The sequence below is a fragment of the Bombina bombina genome, chromosome 8 (assembly GCF_027579735.1).
Source record: "Bombina bombina isolate aBomBom1 chromosome 8, aBomBom1.pri, whole genome shotgun sequence".
Lineage (NCBI taxonomy): Eukaryota > Metazoa > Chordata > Amphibia > Anura > Bombinatoridae > Bombina > Bombina bombina.
Window position 1 is genome coordinate 301,275,539 of NC_069506.1, and position 22,867 is coordinate 301,298,405.

Sequence of the window (22,867 nt, forward strand, 5' to 3'; positions counted from 1 at the left end):
TTAAAAAAAAAAAAAAAAATGTTCTCGGCTTTGAAAAAGCGGGATTTTTTATTGGGGAGAGGTTCAGGCCTGGTGCCCTCAGTATAGGGCCACCTATTGTACCCTCCCGTCTTGGCAGTGTCCTCTATAGCTTTGGTATTGTTTTCCCAAAAGTAATGAATGCAGCTGTGAACTCCATTTAAGAAGAAAAACATAAATTATGCTTACCTAATCATTTCCTTTTCTTCTGATGGAAAGAGTCCACAGCTCCCCACCCGTAATTTGTGGGGCGTCATTATATTCTTCTGGCACCTTTTCACCCTATTTCTTCTACTGTTCCTTGTTTCTCGGCAGAATGACTGGAGGATGAGGGGAGTGGGAGGAGTATTTTAAGCCTTTGGCTGGGGTGTCTTTACCTCCTCCTGGTGGTCAGGTTCTTATTTCCAAAAAGTAATGAATGCAACTGTGGACTCTTTCCATCAGAAGAAAAGGAAATTGTCAGGTAAGCATAATTTATGTTTTAGGCCTGTGACACAAATTTATCACAAAATCTGAAAGGCATATTTTGAGTGGTGTTCTTCCAGAGGGTTTTCTTGGTATTGCTTTAGGATTTCTAGAATTCTTCCGTTTTTAGTGGATGTCCTTGACAAAGGTTTCTCTGCTAGCCCCCTGAAATGTCAAGTTTTATCTGTTCTTTTTCATAGGAAGTTAGCTAAACTTCCTGATGTTCAGACTTTTGTCCAGCCGTTAGAAATAGGCCAGTTGTGAGACCTATTTCTCCACCCTGGAACTTTAATCTAGTTCTTTCTTTTACATGGTCCTCCTTTTGAACCGATTGCATTCTGTTGATATCAAGCTTTTATCTTGAAAAGTGCTTTTCTTGTTAGCAATCTCTTCAACTAGGAGAGTTTCTGAGTTGTTTTGTTAGCAATCTCCTCAACTATGAGATTTTCTGAGTTGTCAGCCTTGCCCTGTGATTCTCCATTTCTAATTATTCACAGGGATAAGGCTGTACTTCGTACGAAATATGATTTTCTTCCTATGGTAGTTTCTTCGAAAAATATAAATTAGGAAAAAGTTGTCCCTTCCTTGTGTCCAGATTTGAAGTTCTTTCTTGAAGCTACTAAAGAATTCAGACAATCTTCTAGTTTGTTCACTACTCTAGGACTCGTAAGGTGGGGTTAGCCTCTTGGCTCAAACAAGCGATTCACAAGGCTTACTTGGTGGTGTGTAAGTCGCCTCCTGAACGTATCACAGCTCATTCTACAAGAGCATTTGCAACTTTGTGGGGTTTTTAAAATGATGCATCTTTGGAGCAGATTTGCAAAGCTGCAACATGGTGGTCTCTGCCTATTTTTCCAAATTTTATCGCTTTGATATTTTTGCTTTTTCACAAGCAGCTATTGGCAGGAAAGTCTCTCAGGCCGTAGTGCCTGCTCAATAGGAACTGCTAGAAAAATTGTCTGACCCTGTTCGTAACAACGACTGCTTGGGTATTAATCCCATATGTTATGGAGGACTATGGACCATCATCATTTTATGAAACAAAACAAAATTTATGCTTACCTTATAAAAAAAAAAAAAATTCAGAATGATAGTCCATAGGCCACCCATTTAAATTTTTGGGGTACAGTTCTAATGACACCTCTACAGACCCTGATTTGTCTTTCCTACCTATTTCTTTTCTCTTCTCTGCTGGGCTACACGTTCAACTGAAAAGAGGTGGGAGGAATTATAAGCCATTGTAAGGATTCTTGACCTCTTCATAGTGGCGGGAAATATATACCATATGTTCTGGAGGACTATGGACCATCATTGTTCCAAAAAAAGAATTTAGCAAGTAACCATAAATTGTTGGCGGGTTTTTCCAAAAAAAATACTACTACGCCCCTTTTAAACTACTCCAGGGGTCAGCAACCTTGGCTCTCCAGATGTTTTAGAACTACATTTCCCATGATGTTTAGACAGTTTAAAGACACTTAAACATCATGGGAAATGTAGTTCTAAAACATCTGGAGAGCCAAGGTTGCTGACCCCTGGTCTACTCTAACTTGTGGATATTTGTGTGTATAAAAAAAAAAAGTTTAAAGAAATACCATGAATTTCACCACCTTTGCAAAATTTTCTATTAGTGACACCAGGTACATTAAAATGAAAATATCTTCTTTTAAATATATGTACATTTTTGGCCTTCTTTTAAAAAACAAAAAACAAAAAAAAAATGCAACAAGCAACATCTAGAAAACACATTTAGTAAACTAATTTTTAAAATGGTTACATTTAGTTGATACTCTAATTTCTGTAATGTTTTTGAAAATGAAATTTGTCTCTGCATTCAAGTCAAATTGAACAAGATCTTATATGTTGTCTTTACAAGTAGTTTTTTGGCATTCTAGATCTAAAAAAGTACCCTAGATCTAGAATGCCAAGAAACTACTAGTTAAGACAAAATATAAGATTTTGTTCACTTTGACTTGAATGCAGAGGCAAATTTAATTTCTTTCCTATGATATGGAGAGTCCACAATGTCATTCCAATTACTAGTGGGATATTCAACTCCTGGCCAGCAGGAGGAGGCGAAGAGCACCCCAGCAAAGCTGTTAAGTGTAACTTCGCTTACCCATAATCCCCAGTCATTCTCTTTGCCTCTGTCAATGGAGGATGTGTGAAGACGCTGTCTAAAGATATTTAATCCTTTTATGGGTACTTTTCCCTGCAACCAAGGATTGGGGTCTAGCTGTGTCAATCTCTTTAGTAAGAGTAGTGGTGGCTTTTAGCAGTTAAAAGGTGGCGAGGTAGTCTTTGCTTTACTTCTAACACTTTTGCTACCCCTTTGCAGAAAGCCAGGGTTGGTTACTCTGTTCTTTCTTTTAATACAGGTCCCTGATGGGGAGTGGCGTACTGGTCACACCTAAGTAACTGTTATCTGCCCTGCAGCTGGATCCACAGGTAAGTGCATTCTCCTTCTAGGTACTGAAGGATTGCACTTTAGAGGGAAATCCTCTAGTGGATCTAATTTGGGACATAGTTTATCTAATTTGATTTAGATAAATTTTTGGGGCAGATTTGCAGGCACATTGTATGCTTAACTCAGGCATGTAGAGAGACTAAGGGGTTGATATTAAGAAGTGTGCTTTAGACTTAACTTTATTTGGTAAAGTGTATCAGAAGGGTTTGTTCTATATCAATACGTATGGCTGTTTGATTTGGAGTCCGGATCAAAATGGGCTGTTGTGGCTAAGATATGTTTTTTTACTTTTGAGCCGCTTGAAATGCGCGCTTTTTAACTGTAGCTTGTGGCGCAGTGTCTTTTTTTCTTTTTCTTCTCAGCCCACTCACGTGACTCTCCACACTTCCGTGTGTATGAGGAGCGGAGTTTAGTCAGTTATTGAGCCTGGACTGCTGCGGCTAACTTTTCTGATGATCGGATTGTTGGTCGGATCTAATGAATCACTGTTCTCAGCTGGAGATTTCCGTTGCTAGTGGGTTATTTGGTTCCCGGTATGGTAGGAGCCTCAGGCACTCTAAAGTTTTTTTTGTTAAAGTGACAGGTGCCATTTTTGATCTGATTTTCTAATAAAATTTCAAAGTTTATTTCAGTTAATTTATTAGATCTGTATATGCTATAAATTTTATTTTTATTTTTTGTGGGAACTGATATCTGCAATGGAATCTGAAAAACATTCTTCATTTAATATGGACAAATATTTACTTTTTTGGAAGTCCCAATTGTACTACCTATGCAATTTTGTTCCACTTGCTTAGCTAAGACCTCAAAATAGAAGGACAAAGTAATCCCTTGTAAGCCTAATGTCTCTCAGGATATTGCTGTTAAGGATATGCCTCGGCTTTCTCCTCAAATGTCCCAAGCCTTATCAGTTTTGCATACAGTGTTTTGCGTGTCCTCAACCTCCTGGGGGTGTTTATTTGCCAGGGAATTTTGCAGCGCAGATAACTTCTGCGGTATCAGCGGCTTTGTCAGCTTCCCCTAATTTGTGTAAGCGTAAGAGGAAATCTAAACTTTTGTCTGCTAGTAAGGCTTCTGACCCCTCTAAATCTACGCTGGTCAACCTTTCTCAATTGTCTGATAAAGAGCATACTTCAGTATCTTCTGAAGGTGAAATCTCAGACTCTGAAACTTTGCCAGAAAAATCTTCAGAATCTGAAGATGTAAATCTTAGATTTAAGCTTAAACATCCCCGGTTACTTCTAAATGGAGGTCTTAGCTACTTTGGACGACTCTGAACCTTCGGTTGCTGTCAACCCAACGGAGTCTTCTAAACTGAGTAGAGTTTATGATTCTCCATCTTCTGAGGCGGTTTTTCCTGTTCCAAGGAAGATGTCTGAAATTATAGCTCAGGAATGGGATAAGCCAGGGGTTCCTTTTTCCCTTTCCCCTGTTTTCAAAAAGATGTTTCCTGTTGCTGACTCAATTCGTGACTCTTGGCGCACTGTGCCTAAAGTAGAAGGAGCTATTTCTACTCTTGCTAAGAAAACTACCATTCCTATAGAGGATAGTTGCTCTTTTAAGGATCCCATGGATAAGAAGCTACTTTAAAAAGATGTACATCCATCAAGGATTACAGTGGCCCTGTACCTGCAGCGAGTATTGCCACGGTTGTGGGAGCAGCATCTTATTGGTGCGATGCCTTGTCTGATCTTATTACAGGGGAAACTATCGTAGAGGAGATCCAAGCTAGGATCAAAGCTCTCAAACTGGCCAAAACATTTATCTGTGATACCAACATGCAGATAATTAGACTGGAAGCTAATTAGCTGTACTAGCCGGTAGAGCTCTGTGGTTAAAATCCCGGTCGGCTGATGTTTATTCGAAGGCCAAGCTTTTGCCTTTACCTTATAAGGGTAAAACTCTGTTTCAACCTGGTCTGGCGGAAATCATTTCAGAGATTACGGGTGGAAAGGGTTCTTTCCTGCCTCAGGACAAAAAGAATAGACCTAGGGGTTAAGGGACAGATGTCTTTCTCTTCCAAACCAGACCAATCCAGGTCCATTTGGACATCCAGCCAGCCCTGGAATAAGGGAAAGCAAAACAAGAAGCCTTCCGCTGACTCTAAATCAGCCTGAAGGTTCCACCCCTGATTCAAGTGTGGATCTGGTGGGGGGGCAGGCTTTCTCTTTTTCTTCAAACCTGGATACGCGATGTCCCAGATCTATGAGCTTTGGACATAGTATCCCAGGGTTACAGAATGGGTTTCAAGTCTTGCCCTCCAAGGCGCAGATTTCTTCTGTCAAGACTATCCTCAAACCAAGTAAAGAAGGAGGCCTTCTTAAATTGCGTAAAGGACCTATCCTTCCTGGGAGTTATTGTTCCAGTCCCTCTAAGGAAACAAGGTCTAGGATTCTATTCAAATCTATTTGTGGTTCCCAAAAAGGAGGGAACTTTTCGTCCCATCCTAGATTTTAAGTGTCTCAACAAATTCCTCAGGGTTCTGTCCTTCAAGATGGAAACTATTCGTTCCATTCTTCCTTTGGTACAGAAAGGTCAGTTTATGACGACCATAGACCTGAAGGATGCATAACTTCATGTTCCCATTCACAGGAAACATCACCAGTCTCTGAGGTTTGCCTTTCTGGACAAGCATTTACAGTTTGTTGCACTTCCGTTTGGTCTGGCCACGGCTCCCAGAATATTCACAAAGGTTCTGGGGGTGCTATTGGCAGTGATCAGATCCCAGGGAATTGCTGTGGCGCCTTATCCAGACGACATCTTGGTTCAGGTGTCATCTTTTCAACTAGCTCAATCTAATACAAAGATGCTGTTGTCTTTTCTACGTTCCCATGGGTGGAAGGTGAATCTGGAAAAGAGTTCTCTAGTTCCATCTACAAAAGTGTGTTTCCTAGGGACAATAATAGATTCTCTGTCCATGAAGATTTGCCTGACGGAGGCCAGAAAATCCAAACTTCTTGCTTCCTGCCTTTCTCTCCAGTCTTCCTTTTGTCCATCAGTGGCACAATGCATGGAGGTGATTGGCCTGATGGTGGCATCCATGGACATCATCCCTTTTGCTCGGTTGCATCTGCGACTGCTGCTGCTTTGCATGCTCCGTCAATAGAACAGAGACCATTCAGATTTATCACAGAGGATAAATCTGGACCCCCTAACAAGAGACTCTCTCGTGGTGGATGTCACAGGAACATCTGTCTCAGGGCACTTGCTTCCTGAGACCTTCCTGGGAGATTGTGACTACGGACGCCAGAGTTGAGAGCTATCTTCAATGCACTATCAGCATTGCCTCCACTGTCTTTAGTCCGTTTTGTTTCATATTCCAGTCGGACAACATCATCTCAGTGGCTTACATCAACCACCTGTGAGAGACTCGGAGTTCCTTAGCCATGAAGGAGGTGACTCGCATTCTGCAGTGGGCGTAAGCTCACGATTGTCTGCTATATGCCATCTATGTTCCGGGAGTGGACAACTGGGACACAGATTTTCTGAGCAAACAGACTTTTCATCCCGGGGAGTGGGCTCTCCATCCAGAAGTGTTGTCTCAGATAACCCTCAGGTGGGGATTTCCAGAGTTGGATCTGATGGCATCCCACCAAAACACCAAGGTTCCAAAGTACAGTTCAAGGTCAAGAGATCCTCAGGCCGTTCTGATAGATACTCTAGCGGTTCCTTGGATGTCCCATCTGGCATATCTGTTTCTTCCGTTTTGCTCTCTTCCACGAGTCATTGCTCGTATCAAACATCAGTGATCCTAATAGCTTCTGCATGGCCTCACAGGATCTGGTTTGCAGATCTGGTAAGGATGTCATCTCTGCCTCCTTGGTGGTTACCTCTGAGGAAAGACCTTCTAGATCAGGGTCCTTTCCTCCATCCAAACCTGGATACTCTGAAGCTGACTGCTTGGAGATTGAACGCCTAGTTCTGTCTAGACGTGGTTTTTCTAAAGCGGTCATTGATACTATGCTTCAGGCTCGCAAACCTTTTACTCGCAAGATTTACCACAAGGTATGGCGTAAATATCATTAATCAGGAAATTGTAGTTCCTTCTTTTTGTCCTAATCCTTATTATAAGGAACGTCTTTTGCATAACTTGGATGTTGTGCGTGCTCTAATGTTTTAAAATGGAAATCACGTTTTACAGTGCTAAAAAGATACCTATATAAAACCAACAGAAAAGGTGCTCCTCCTTTATGGCACCCAAAATATACAAAGAGAGAGAAGAAATCTTATGTCAAAAAGACAAAAAAGGAAACAAAATCTGTGGCGCCAAACACAGGCTTAATATATATATATATGTATGATGTATCAGGCTACAGATACTAATGGATACTGTTTAGTATCAAAATCTAGTTAGAAATAACTTGCACTACTCGAAAAGTTACAGTAATAAAACAACATTAAAACAAAATCAAATCAAAAATAAAACATCACATATGCATATGACAAAATTTGCAGTTTCCCTTACTGCTGCCATTCTCCATGCCAGCAGTAAGGGAAACTGCAACACTCTCCTAAGAGACTGAGAGGAATTATCTCTAAAAGTAAAAACAAAGTTTGAAAGTTTTTCTTTAGTTTGGCTAGTCCTGTCTGGATACGTTAGTATCCAGAAGAACTCGGAAACTTACGAAGTTACGATTGCGGGTCTGAGACGGAAAAGGACCAGGAGGATAAGGATCCCCTATAAGGACCAGTTCCAACTCATTTTCGGGGTAAGTAAAAAAGTGCACATTTAAGTGAAAAACTTTGCCATACTTGGACAAGGACCTCTTGTCTCATATCGTTCAGAGGATCGTTGGATTCATACTTTCAATCTGGAGTCCTAAAAAACGAACTTTTGAAATTTTGAAGGACACTTCTACTACTCTTTCCCTCTGGTTAAGAAGTATAATTCGTTTGGCTTACGAGACTGCTGGACAGCAGCCTCCTGAGAGAATTACGGCTCATTCCACTAGGGCTGTCTCTTCTTCTTGGGCTTTAAAATGAAACAGATTTTTAAGGCGGCTACATGGTCCTCTCTGCATACTTTTTTCAAATTCTACAAATTTGATACTTTTTGCCTCAGCTGAGGCCTCTTTTGGGAGAGAGGTTCTTCAAGCGGTGGTGCCTTCTGTTTAGGTCCTCCTGCCTTTTTTCTCCCTCCCTGTTCATTCCGTGTCCTCTAGCTCGGATATTGGTTCCCACTAGTAATTGGAATGACGGTGTGGACTCTCCATGTCATAGGAAAGAAGACAAAATGTATGCTTACCTGATCAATTTCTTTATTTGCAGAAATGGAGAGTCAGCGTCTCCACTCTCTATTTAATTGTAATACAGCAGTTTTTTTGAGTAAACCTCTGACAATTTTTTCACCCTTGTGTTTCTTCTTTTTCCCTTTTCCTTTGGCTGAATGACTGGGGATTATGGGTAAGGTTAACAGCTTTGCTGGGGTGCTCTTTGCCTCCTCCTGCTAGCCAGGAGTTTAATATCCCACTAGTAATTGGAATGACATTGTGGACTCTCTATGTCCGGAAAGAAAGAAATTTGTCAGGTAAGCATACAGTTTGTTTTTCAAAAACATTACAGAAATTTGAGTATCAACTAAATGCAGCCATTTTAAAAATTACTTTACTAAATGGGTTTTCTAGATGTTGCTTGTTGCGATTTTTTTTTTTTTTATATAGTGCTTTTTATTTGCTGCACAAGATATTATGTATTTGACCAATACAATTAAATATGTAAATACTGGGGCACCTATTTGAGACTATAAAAGAGTTTCAGTGAATGTAGACCATTATTTCATAAGTTAATTCAATATGGCATCACTGGCTATTTTCAGTGCTTACCTCCCAACATTTGTGGCTGATAATTAGGGACTCAGGAGGTTGAGGTGTCCCTGACACCATTTTTGTGGGTGAAACCATGTTGAGAGGGGCGGGGTCGTGTGTAGATAGTGGGCAGTACCATGGGTGTGTCTGTCCAGTCAGTTGACATGTCTGGTGCTTCGTGTGTGTGTCTGGTTTGGTTCTTAGGTGGAGGTAAGGGATCTGGACATATGGCTGTTTTACGACAGTGGTACAGATCTCCAAATTAGGGACTGTGCCTCTCAAATCAGGATAGTTGAGAGATCTACAGTGTGTTTTCCCATGCACAAACTTTTATTCCATTTGTCTTGAGATACTCTCTAACAAGTGGAAAAGGCCAGTTTGGCATTTTATAAAATCTCTTCAGCTGTCAAATTCAATAAGTAAAATGGCCTATAAATTTGTTTCTTATAATTTTGGATTGTGATCTGTCCTATGTTAAGTATAGGGCCATTTATCGACAATCTGATAATGCATTTTTCTGTGCCAAAAAACAATAGAAAACGTTATTATGATCCTGCACACACCAAAAAGTGCTCACTGAGAGCTGTTATGCAGACAATAATTATCAAATGATCGATTGGGATCTCCCCCTAAATTTGACCGTCTGAAGTCAATTTAAAATTTTGTCATTTTATCTTTATTTCATTGAATTATTTGCTTAAACGGTATAATAGCTGTTAATTAATTTGAATGATACATAATTTGTTCATAATATACATTTTAAAGAAGGGTTTCACTACCTAAAAGTTCATTAAAATAGAAGAAGCTTAGTTTAATAATGATGTTTTCTCTTTCCTCTTGCTGACCACGCAGATGGAATTGCAGGTAGGATTTGGTATATAGTCTTTCTCTTCCATGTGATGCTTCCACTGAAGGGACACATTAGTAAGACAGTTGATCAACTATGATCCTTATTGTGCACTGGATAAAGCACTGAATACAAACATAACACATGCCAACTAAATAGTATGCACTAATAAATTGTGTCATGTTTATTTGCAGAATGCCGCTTTACAGCACCTCTTCATACGCAAGTCCTTCCGGCCTTTTAAATGCCTGCAGTGTGGAAAGGCTTTCAGAGAGAAGGACAAACTGGACCAGCACCTGCGCTTCCATGGTCGAGATGGCAGTTATCCGCTGACCTGTGATATCTGCAACAAGGGTTTTATCAGCAGCAGCTCTTTGGAAAACCACATGAAGTTTCACTTGGACCAGAAGACTTATTCCTGCATCTTCTGCCCTGAGTCCTTTGATCGTTTGGATTTACTTAAAGATCATGTTGTTGTACATATTGTTGATGGATGCTTCTGCTGTCCTACATGTAAAAAACGTTTCCGGGATTTTATACAGGTCAGAAACTGAATTATTTTTGGTTAAGATTGTAGATTTGTTTTGTTAGAACCCCATTATACATCTCATATTACTACTTAAAGCTAAAAACATGAAGTCTGAAGGAAACTGAAGCCTAACTATTATTGGCATTCACATAACAAAAACAAAAGACAAGCCAATTGGGTAAAAAAACGTATGGATCTATTCATTAAGAGGTGATTGGTGGAAGGTGAATTAAAACCTTTATATTCCTGCCATTATCTATGCATTATAAAGGGACAAACCCAGTGAGTATCTCCTGCAAGAAGAGCTGAGTTAGCCCTGCACAATGCATAGTTAATGCTGTGTACAGCTCACCTAAAATAGCAGGTGAATTGTATGCAGCATTAACTGTGCATTGTGCAGGGCTAACTCAGCTTTTCTTGCAGAAGGTGTAACCCTTGATCATGTATAATTAATGACATATTTCAAATCTAAAATACACCTGCAATTTATCTCTCTGGACATTTTTCACTGCTGTTTAGGCAATCAAAACTTTATTAGTTACATATATACACCAAGATTAACTACTAAAATCAAATAGTGGGATGGTCACAGTAATCTTTTATGCACATATATTCACTGCTGTAAAACAAGCATATATCTTAGAACAATTTTAGTTGTATTAGTAATGTTTTAGCTTCTTTTGGTATATGCATGCATGCAGCCATTTAACTAGCCAGTCATAGCAGCACATTTTTATATACATATTTTTGCATTATTACTTTTTGAAAAAGGGTTTCTAATAAAAGTAGTGCAACATAGCTGTCACTCAGGGCATGCATACCTTTTTAGGTGCATATTACACTGGTAAAATGTATCCACAAATGAGCTCTACATGCAACAAATTTTCCCTAGAGATTTATGCTATGCACATAGTCGTAACTTAAAATACTTTCTCTTTCGTGAGGTGGTGAGAGTCCACGAGCCATTACTCCTGGGATTCAACTCCTGGCCACTAGGAGGAGGCAAATATTCCCAAAACTGAAACTAGTATACCAGTTTAATCTTTGCCTTCCAGGAGGTTGGTGAAGAATTGAGGTGCTCCAGATTCTTCATTGAGATGGGGATGACTGATTTGAGGTCCATTTTCCCCCTCAGAGAGCTGCTACTGAGATAGAGGGGATATTGGAGCTGGCTCATTTATATACTCCCCTGTTGTAATGTGCTCAGTTCTAGATGGACTGTCTTCTGGAAGCTGTCATTTCTACAGCTGATAAGCATAGTGGTGTGGGTGCTTGTCAGGTAAGTCTACTCAACATTGGCACTCACACAGCCCACAGGCTATTAGCAGATACATTTTTCATGTATCATCATAACAAGAGGACATTTAATGTTAGACATTGCCACTTCACACTAGACTTTAGTATACATATAGTCTAGATGTCTTGTATGGAGACTATATGTGGTTATAGGCTCCTTTTTAGTGAGTATACAAACTAATTTTATTTTTCATTATTTTTAGTCCTTTTTTGTGTACTTAAGCAAATATATTTATTTTTATCAATGTCGGGCACTTTCACTGCATTTTTGTCAGCACGCTCCCAGGGGTATCAGTATTTCTTCTGTTATGTGTGATCAGTCCACGGGTCATCATTACTTCTGGGATATAACTCCTCCCCAACAGGAAATGCAAGAGGATTCACCCAGCAGAGCTGCATATAGCTCCTCCCCTCTACGTCAGTCCCAGTCATTCTCTTGCACCCAACGACTAGATAGGATGTGTGAGAGGACTATGGTGATTATACTTAGTTTTTATGACTTCAATCAAAAGTTTGTTATTTTACAATAGCACCGGAGCGTGTTATTACTTCTCTGGCAGAGTTTGAGGAAGAATCTACCAGAGTTTTTTTACTATGATTTTAACCGGAGTAGTTAAGATCATATTGCTGTTCTCGGCCATCTGAGGGAGGTAAAAGCTTCAGATCAGGGGACAGCGGGCAGATGAATCTGCATTGAGGTATGTAGCAGTTTTTATTTTCTGAATGGAATTGATGAGAAAATCCTGCCATACCGTTATAATGACATGTATGTATACACTTCAGTATTCTGGGGATGGTATTTCACCGGAACTACTCTGTTAAAAGTCACTAATCCTTTTAATAAGTATTTATCATGTTAAACGTTTTTGCTGGAATGTAGAATCGTTTACATTTCTGAGGTACTGAGTGAATAAATATTTGGGCATTATTTTCCACTTGGCAGTTTTGGTTTTAATTGTGACAGTTTCGTTTCTCTTCACTGCTGTGTGTGAGGGGGAGGGGCCGTTTTTGGCGCTCTTTGCTACGCATCAAAAAATTCCAGTCAGTTACTCTTATATTTCCTGCATGATCCGGTTCATCTCTGACAGATCTCAGGGGTCTTCAAACTTCTTTGGAGGGAGGTAGATTCTCTCAGCAGAGCTGTGAGAATTTTATATTGACTGTGAATAAAAACGTTGCTCTGTAATTTTTATGTCAAATTTAATTATTGTTATTTTTCTAATGGGAACAAACCTTTGCTAAAAGTTGTGTTGTTTTAAAGTTTGATGCTATAACTGTTTTTTCAGTTCATTATTTCATTTAATCATTTAATCATTTAATCATTTAATCGTTTAGTACCTCTTTGAGGCACAGTACGTTTTTGCTAAAAAAAAAAAAAAAAAAAAAAAAAAAAAAAATTATAACCAAGTTGCAAGTTTATTGCTAGTGTGTTAAACATGTCTGACTCAGAGGAAGATATCTGTGTCATTTGTTCCAATGCCAAGGTGGAGCCCAATAGAAATTTATGTACTAACTGTATTGATGCTACTTTAAATAAAAGTCAATCTGTACAATTTGAACAAATTTCACCAAACAGCGAGGGGAGAGTTATGCCGACTAACTCGCCTCACGCGGCAGTACCTGCATCTCCCGCCCGGGAGGTGCGTGATATTATGGCGCCTAGTACATCTGGGCGGCCATTACAGATAACATTACAAGATATGGCTACTGTTATGACTGAAGTTTTGTCTAAATTACCAGAACTAAGAGGCAAGCGTGATCACTCTGGGGTGAGAACAGAGTGCGCTGACAATACTAGGGCCATGTCTGATACTGCGTCACAGCTTGCAGAGCATGAGGACGGAGAGCTTCATTCTGTAGGTGACGGTTCTGATCCAAACAGATTGGATTCAGATATTTCAAATTTTAAATTTAAATTGGAGAACCTCCGTGTATTACTAGGGGAGGTCTTAGCAGCTCTCAATGATTGTAACACCGTTGCAATACCAGAGAAACTGTGTAGGTTGGATAAATACTTTGCGGTACCGGCGAGTACTGACGTTTTTCCTATACCTAAGAGACTAACTGAAATTGTTACTAAGGAGTGGGATAGACCCGGTGTGCCGTTCTCACCCCCTCCAATATTTAGAAAGATGTTTCCAATAGACACCACCACTCGGGACTTATGGCAAACGGTCCCTAAGGTGGAGGGAGCAGTTTCTACTTTAGCTAAGCGTACCACTATCCCGGTGGAGGATAGCTGTGCTTTTTCAGATCCAATGGATAAAAAATTAGAGTGTTACCTTAAGAAAATGTTTGTTCAACAAGGTTTTATATTGCAACCCCTTGCATGTATCGCGCCGATTACGGCTGCGGCAGCATTTTGGATTGAGTCTCTGGAAGAGAACCTTAGTTCATCTACGCTAGACGACATTACGGACAGGCTTAGAGTCCTTAAACTAGCTAATTCATTCATTTCGGAGGCCGTAGTACATTTAACCAAACTTACGGCTAAGAACTCAGGATTCGCCATACAGGCACGTAGGGCGCTGTGGCTAAAATCCTGGTCAGCTGATGTTACTTCTAAGTCCAAATTACTTAATATACCTTTCAAGGGGCAGTCTTTATTTGGGCCCGGTTTGAAAGAAATTATCGCTGACATTACAGGAGGTAAGGGCCACGCCCTACCTCAAGACAAAGCCAAAGCCAAGGCTAGACAGTCTAATTTTCGTCCCTTTCGGAATTTCAAAACAGGAGCAGCATCAACCTCCGCTGCACCAAAACAGGAGGGAGCTGTTGCTCGTTACAGGCAAGGCTGGAAGCCTAACCAGTCCTGGAACAAGAGCAAGCAGGCCAGGAAACCTGCTGCTGCCCCAAAGACAGCATGAACCGAGAGCCCCCGATCCGGGACCGGATCTAGTGGGGGGCAGACTTTCTCTCTTCGCCCAGGCCTGGGCAAGAGATGTTCAGGATCCCTGGGCGCTAGAGATCATATCTCAGGGATACCTTCTAGACTTCAAATTATCTCCCCCAAGAGGGAGATTTCATCTGTCAAGGTTGTCAACAAACCAGATAAAGAAAGAAGCGTTTCTACGCTGTGTTCAAGATCTGTTATTAATGGGAGTGATCCATCCGGTTCCGCGGTCGGAACAAGGACAAGGGTTCTACTCAAACCTGTTTGTGGTTCCCAAAAAAGAGGGAACTTTCAGGCCAATCTTAGATTTAAAGATTCTAAACAAATTCCTAAGAGTTCCATCGTTCAAAATGGAAACTATTCGGACAATCTTACCCATGATCCAAAAGGGTCAGTACATGACCACAGTGGATTTAAAAGATGCTTACCTTCACATACCGATTCACAAAGATCATCACCGGTATCTAAGGTTTGCCTTCTTAGACAGGCACTACCAGTTTGTAGCTCTTCCATTCGGATTGGCTACGGCTCCAAGAATCTTCACAAAGGTTCTGGGTGCCCTTCTGGCGGTACTAAGACCGCGAGGGATTTCGGTAGCTCCGTACCTAGACGACATTCTAATACAAGCTTCAAGCTTTCAAACTGCCAAGTCTCATACAGAGTTAGTTCTGGCATTTCTAAGGTCGCATGGATGGAAAGTGAACGAAAAGAAGAGTTCTCTTTTTCCTCTCACAAGAGTTCCATTCTTGGGGACTCTTATAGATTCTGTAGAAATGAAGATTTACCTGACAGAAGACAGGTTAACAAAGCTTCAAAATGCATGCCGTGTCCTTCATTCCATTCAACACCCGTCAGTAGCTCAATGCATGGAGGTGATCGGCTTAATGGTAGCGGCAATGGACATAGTACCTTTTGCACGCCTGCATCTCAGACCGCTGCAATTGTGCATGCTAAGTCAGTGGAATGGGGATTACTCAGATTTGTCCCCTACTCTGAATCTGAATCTAGAGACCAGAAATTCTCTTCTATGGTGGCTTTATCGGCCACACCTGTCCAGGGGGATGCCATTCAGCAGGCCAGACTGGACAATTGTAACAACAGACGCCAGCCTACTAGGTTGGGGCGCTGTCTGGAATTCTCTGAAGGCTCAGGGACTATGGAATCAGGAGGAGAGTCTCCTTCCAATAAACATCCTGGAATTGAGAGCAGTTCTCAATGCCCTTCTGGCTTGGCCCCAATTAACAACTCGGGGGTTCATCAGGTTTCAGTCGGACAACATCACGACTGTAGCTTACATCAACCATCAGGGAGGGACAAGAAGCTCCCTAGCAATGATGGAAGTATCAAAGATAATTCGCTGGGCAGAGTCTCACTCTTGCCACCTGTCAGCAATCCACATCCCGGGAGTAGAGAACTGGGAGGCGGATTTCTTGAGTCGCCAGACTTTTCATCCGGGGGAGTGGGAACTTCATCCGGAGGTCTTTGCCCAAATACTTCGATGTTGGGGCAAACCAGAGATAGATCTCATGGCGTCTCGCCAGAACGCCAAACTTCCTCTCTACGGGTCCAGATCCAGGGATCCGGGAGCGGTTCTGATAGATGCTTTGACAGCACCTTGGAACTTCGGGATGGCTTATGTGTTTCCACCCTTCCCGCTGCTTCCTCGATTGATTGCCAAAATCAAACAGGAGAGAGCATCAGTGATTCTAATAGCGCCTGCATGGCCACGCAGGACTTGGTATGCAGATCTAGTGGACATGTCATCCTGTCCGCCTTGGTCTCTACCTCTAAGACAGGACCTTCTGATACAGGGTCCATTCAAACATCAAAATCTAACTTCTCTGAAGCTGACTGCTTGGAAATTGAACGCTTGATTTTATCAAAACGTGGTTTTTCTGAGTCGGTTATTGATACCCTGATACAGGCTAGGAAGCCTGTTACCAGAAGGATTTACCATAAAATATGGCGTAAATACCTATACTGGTGCGAATCCAAAGGTTACTCCTGGAGTAAGGTTAGGATCGCTAGGATATTGTCCTTTCTACAAGAAGGTTTAGAAAAGGGTTTATCAGCTAGTTCATTAAAGGGACAGATTTCAGCTCTGTCCATCTTGTTACACAGGCGTCTGTCAGAAAATCCAGACGTCCAGGCCTTTTGTCAGGCTTTAGCTAGGATCAAGCCTGTGTTTAAAGCTGTTGCTCCGCCATGGAGTTTAAACTTAGTTCTTAACGTTTTACAGGGTGTTCCGTTTGAACCCCTTCATTCCATTGATATAAAATTGTTATCTTGGAAAGTTCTGTTTTTAATGGCTATTTCCTCGGCTCGAAGAGTCTCTGAGTTATCAGCCTTACATTGTGATTCTCCTTATCTGATTTTTCACTCAGACAAGGTAGTTCTGCGTACTAAACCTGGGTTCTTACCTAAGGTAGTCACTAACAGGAATATCAATCAAGAGATTGTTGTTCCATCCTTGTGTCCAAATCCTTCTTCAAAGAAGGAACGTCTTCTACACAATCTGGATGTAGTTCGTGCCCTCAAGTTCTACTTGCAGGCAACTAAAGATTTTCGCCAAACTTCTTCCCTGTTTGTCGTTTATTCTGGACAGAGGAGAGGTCAAAAAGCTTCTGCTACCTCTCTCTCTTTTTGGCTTCGTAGCATAATACGTTTAGCCTATGAGACTGCTGGACAGCAGCCTCCTGAAAGAATTACAGCTCACTCCACTAGAGCTGTGGCTTCCACTTGGGCCTTTAAGAATGAGGCCTCTGTTGAACAGATTTGCAAGGCTGCAACTTGGTCTTCGCTTCATACTTTTTCCAAATTTTACAAATTTGACACTTTTGCTTCTTCGGAGGCTATTTTTGGGAGAAAGGTTCTTCAGGCAGTGGTTCCTTCTGTATAATGAGCCTGCCTATCCCTCCCGTCATCCGTGTACTTTTGCTTTGGTATTGGTATCCCAGAAGTAATGATGACCCGTGGACTGATCACACATAACAGAAGAAAACATAATTTATGCTTACCTGATAAATTCCTTTCTTCTGTTGTGTGATCAGTCCACGGCCCGCCCTGTTTTAAGGCAGGTAAATATCTTTTAAATTATACTCCAGTCACCACTTCACCCTTGGTTACTCCTTTCTCGTTGATTCTTGGTCGAATGACTGGGACTGACGTAGAGGGGAGGAGCTATATGCAGCTCTGCTGGGTGAATCCTCTTGCATTTCCTGTTGGGGAGGAGTTATATCCCAGAAGTAATGATGACCCGTGGACTGATCACACAACAGAAGAAAGGAATTTATCAGGTAAGCATAAATTATGTTTTTAATTAGCGCACTCCTGTTATGCATTACGTAGCTCAGCTATATTCGTTTTAACAGCGCTATCTCTGCACAAGTCTTTGTCATTTAGCGTGCTATCGGGGGAAAGCGGTGTCTAAATTAGCGTGCTCATGTTTGTATTATGTGACTGGACTATATTTAAAAAAAAAACAAACAAATGTAATACTTTATTTATTATCCAGATCCAACACACACACACAGGAAATACAATTGTTGTAATGAGAATTCACATAAGAATAATTGACACACTGGCCCACACCGTTCCACAATGTGGGACAATAATGCTATGATCTTTGATTCCTATGCCCAGATGGGAATCTAGTTTTTCAAATTTTTCTTTAAATAGTAAACAAAACAATAAACAACATTTAATAATAAGCATACAATCAACAAAATAGCAACCAAAGTTGGAACAGTGTAATTTCTAGGTACACAAGTCACCCCTTCAACAATACTTGTCACAAAAGAGGGTATTATTTTGATGACAAATTATTTATTTTGTTCTATTTGCCGAGATAGTAATTTAAGTTCCAAGGAGCTACATGTTAGTAAAAACTGTGGCATACAAGTATATATAACAGGACTAACTAACTAAACTATGCAAAAACAATACAAAAAACAGAGGGGGGGATCGGAACTCTACCTTCAGGGGTGTTTAGAATTATGGCATACCTTATGGTCCTTGCTCCAAGGGGAGGGGGCAGCATATGTTCCAAGACTCGTATCTCCCTCTCCAATAGTCGGTCTGACATCAAAGAAGTCAGGAGAACTCTGTTTTCTGTGAGAATAAACAGTGAGTTTTGAAAGGGTCTTAAAGTGCCATAAAACATGTTGAGATCTGTACATATACTAAAAGGGCTAATTAATTTAAAATAGTTTGCATAAAAAAATTGTTTAAAAATTGTTGGCAAGTATTTTAAAATGATTTTCAAAAATACTTAATTAGCCATGCTGTCTCAAGCACGTTGCTCCACCTCCCTTATAAGTGTTTAGACACAGGCATTGTATTTCAACTGAGTTCACAGCTTCTAGGCATGCTCCAGCAGATAATCCCTATTCACTTTTGTATTCTACCAAAAGCAACAATAGATATAGATACAGCCATAAAAGGAAGAATTGTGTGGGTGGAGTTAGAGCTGTATAATTCAGAAACGTAAAATAAAGAGTTAATTGTGAGGCATTGTAGTATAAATTTGCAGATAAAGTAATTCAAGTACATATTCTTGTTTTATGTCCATTTAAGGTTTTGTGTCGTAGTGGAGCTGGAATATATAAGAGATAGGGTTCCCATTTGTGAATATATGTTTTGATTTTTTTTTGTAAGTCGCCTTGGACATCCGCTTGCTCCACAAACATTTGAGATTGTATTGTATTCACTAGTTTCTGAAAGGGCGGGGCTCTATTGGAGATCCAATACTGTAGAATCCGTTTCCTAGTCATTAGTATCACTAAGTGTAGGAATTTTCTATGTTGTGTAACATTATGGTTTTCATGGAGGAAAATAGCAGATGTTACTACTTTTACCTTTAAGGAGTTTTTGAAGCCAGTATGACACTTTACCCCATAGTCTTTTTAGTTTGGGACAATTCCACATTAGGTGTATGAGATCTGGAGAATGGGCCGAGCATTTATTACATTTGCTAACGCACCTGAGACCCACTTAGCCCATAATTTTGGTAAGATATAGGCTTGGTGGATAAGTTTTACATAGGATTCTCTTAAGTAAGTTGAAAGTGTAGCTTCTCTAACTCGAGAGAAGCTCGAGGTTATTTCCTGCAAGTTGATGGAGATGTTCCTTATCTCTTGCCATTTTGTGTGTATGGCTTGTATGGTTGGTTGTTCTAAGTTGGCAGCTATCATATTATAAATATGTGTAATTGAGTGTGTTCTTTGCTGTGTTATACGGCAGAGTTTTTCAATATTTCTATTAGTTGTAATAAATTTAGAAGATAAAAGGGACTGAACATAGTTTCTACATTGAAAGTATGCAAACATGGTGTTTGAAGGTATAGCATGACGTTCTTGGAGAGTACGGAAAGGTAGAATTTGAAGAGTAATAGGGTTTAGTAGCTGTGTAACAGTTGTTAACCCATGTGATTTCCATATTTGGAAGACTCGCATCATATAACCTGGTAGGAATTTCGGGTTACCTTGTATGGGCAAGTATCTAGTTATCTGACGCTCAATACCTCAGAATGTGCACAATTTAGCCCATGCCCTTAATGGGTCCCTTAACAAAATGCCCTGGGAGATGTGTTGCAGAAGACTGGATATATTGGCATGTGGTAGGTAAGCTAAGTGTAGTGGAGTCACAGTTTCCTTTTCTATAATGGGACAAAAATAATCTGAATTTGTAAACCATCCCAGAACTATCTTTGCCAGTGTAGCTCAATTATACTATTGAATGTTTGGGAATTTAAGTCCTGACACCTGTAATGGCATGGCTTATTTAGTTTTGCTGATGCTGTGTTTATTTTGGTTCCACACAAAGGAAGTAAACAAATTAGAGAGTATTTTTATGTCTTTGTTGTGTAATAATATTGGGAGCATCTGTAGAGGATACAGAATCTTTGGAAGAATTATCATTATGAGCAGGTGGATTCTACCATGTAGGGAGAGTGGAAGATTGTGCCAGCCTCGTAGGAGGCTCTGTGTGTTATTTATGGCTATTGTGATGTTAAGGCGATATATTAGTGCAGGATTAACGTTCAAGTAAATACCTAAATATTTAAAGGAACCTGAGGGGATTTTAAGATTAGTACTATGTAGAGAGGAGTTAGTTGAATTTTTTTAACCACGTCACTTCCGATTTATCAACATTGATTTTGTAGCCTGTGTCATGATTTCAAGGAGGATGGGTATGTTTATCGGGGGTTACTAATATAGAGTAGGATATCATCAGAAAACAAGGAAAGGTGTAAATTATGCCCATTCACCTGGAGACCTGAGCAATGTTGCCTTATGTAGCATGCTAGTGGCTCCACTGCTAGGTAAAAGAACAACGGCGATAATGGGCAGCCCTATCGTGTTCCCCTTTCTAGCTGGAATGTGGATGAAATGCCGCCGTTGATGATTAGGGAAGCCGTCGGGTTATTGTAAAGTTGCTGTATTGTATTGAAAAATGTGCCCATTATGCGAAAGTTAGTTAAAGAAGTGTAGAGATGATCCTATTCCACTCTGTCAAGTGCTTTTTCAGCATTGACGAATAGCAGGCATGCATCTGGCAAGGGGGCATCTATGAAGTTGCTTTGCGATTGGGAATATTGTGAAATGACTGCAAGTGTTTTCTGCAAGTTTGTTACTGAGAAGCGGTGCCTAACAAACCCCGTCTGATCTGGGTGTATCAGGCAGGGAAGCATTTCTGCCAATCTCTCTGCTTATATTTTTGTAAACAACTTATAGTCGCTATTCAATAGCGAAATCAACCTATAAGATGAGGGTAAGGTGGGATCTCTATCTGGTTTTGGAATTATACAAATGTTGGCATCTGTGAACCGAGGGTCTGGTTTTGAATGGCCCGATAAATATCCAGAGAATAGCAAGGACAATGTAGGTGCTATCTCTATGCTGAGAATTTTATAGTGTTCAATAGGTAGGCGGTCTGGGTCAGCTGCCTTACCTAACTTAGCAGATATAATTACCTTGAGGCCCTCTTGGGGTTGTATAGGTGCATTGATAAAAGACTGCTCAATGTTTTATGTCTCTTTAAATACTCTTTGAGTTTTGGGAATCTTTGCCTCCTGCTAGTGGCCTGGAGTTGAATCCCAGGAGTAATGGCTCATGGACTCTTATCACCATAAAATAAATTAATTTATCAGGTAAGCATACCATTTTTTTAATGTATTTTTTTTTTTAATATACAAATAGTTTCAATATACTACATGCTTTATTTTGAAGTAACAGGTTTTTATTAGAGTGCAATTACCTATGGCTCTCTGTGATAAACTGTCTTTCAGAAACCATATAAGCTAGCTGAATTAGTTTTTAGTAATTTGGGGTCTGGCCATGCCAGGTATAAATCAAAATAGATGTTGCAAATTTGTTCTAGAAATACAACAATCTGGCTTAAAGTATGGGGGTTTTTTTATTCTGTTTCGACAAATAATTTTGTTTTATTTTTTGAAGATAGCAAAATGTAACTATCTGCTAATTTGACTGTTTATACCTCGAAAACAGAAAAATTGTTAAACCTTTTAAGTAAACCACATTTTACTATATTATATTCTCTTTATCTCTGCTCAGTTTTACAACAATTTGGTTCAGACCTTGATAATTGTCCATAGACCATATGTAATTAAAGGGACACTGAACCCAAACTTTTTCTTTCATGATTCAGATAGAGCATGCAATTTTAAGCAACTTTCTAATTTACTCCTATTATGAAATTTTCTTCATTCTCTTGGTATCTTTATTTGAAATACAAGAATGTAAGTTTAGATGCTGGCCCATTTTTTGTGAACAACCTGGGTTGTTCTTGCTGATTGGTGGATAAATTCACCCACCAATAAACAAGCGCTATCCAGGGTCTGAACCAAAAATTGTCTTGCTCTTTAGCTTAGATGCCTTCTTTTTCAAATAAAGATAGCAAGAGAATGAAGAAAAAATGATAATAGGAGTACATTTGAAAGTTGCTTAAAATTGCATGCTCTATCTGAATCATGAAAGAAAAAAATTAGGTTCTGTGTCCCTTTTAAAAAAAAAAAATGTATACAATTGATATATTTAAATAGAAATGTTCTACTATTGTAGATATTCAGTTACTCCTTTAAATACTAATGGCCTAACAGTCAAAAACTCGTCGGCATGGAGAGAAATCACTCAAAATCTTTGGGGGCTTTTCTTGAGCATTATATTGTAATAATACAGATCTCAAGTTAAAATTTGCCATTCTTCAAGGGACTTGCAGTACCAATGACGGGACTTCTTAGGTAATCTCTAAAGAGAGCTTTAGATCACTGGGCTTTTTAAATACCAGCAAATTTAGTAATCCAGAGTTGGAACCTCTGATTCTAGTATTTATGTTAAATATAATTATTCTTTAAGGTACAAGGGAAACCCATGTTGGTGACCTCTGTTTCTTACTGTGCTATATGTTTTCAAACCAAAACAGGTGAAGAAGCATGTGCGCAGCTTTCACTCAGAAAAGGTGTACCAATGCACAGAATGCGATAAGGCTTTCTGCCGTCCTGACAAGCTAAGATTACACATGCTGAGACACT

At 40.0% G+C, this 22,867-nt stretch overlaps 1 protein-coding gene across 1 annotated transcript in view; it reads left to right on the plus strand.

The window, feature by feature from the left end:
* LOC128639226 (PR domain zinc finger protein 10) overlaps positions 1-22,867 on the plus strand; it is a 293,752-nt gene that overhangs the window by 168,605 nt on the left and 102,280 nt on the right. Inside the window, exon 14 of the mRNA XM_053691501.1 lies at positions 9,793-10,140. Coding sequence (XP_053547476.1) covers positions 9,793-10,140 — 348 coding nt within the window. The remainder of the gene's footprint in view (positions 1-9,792; positions 10,141-22,867) is intronic.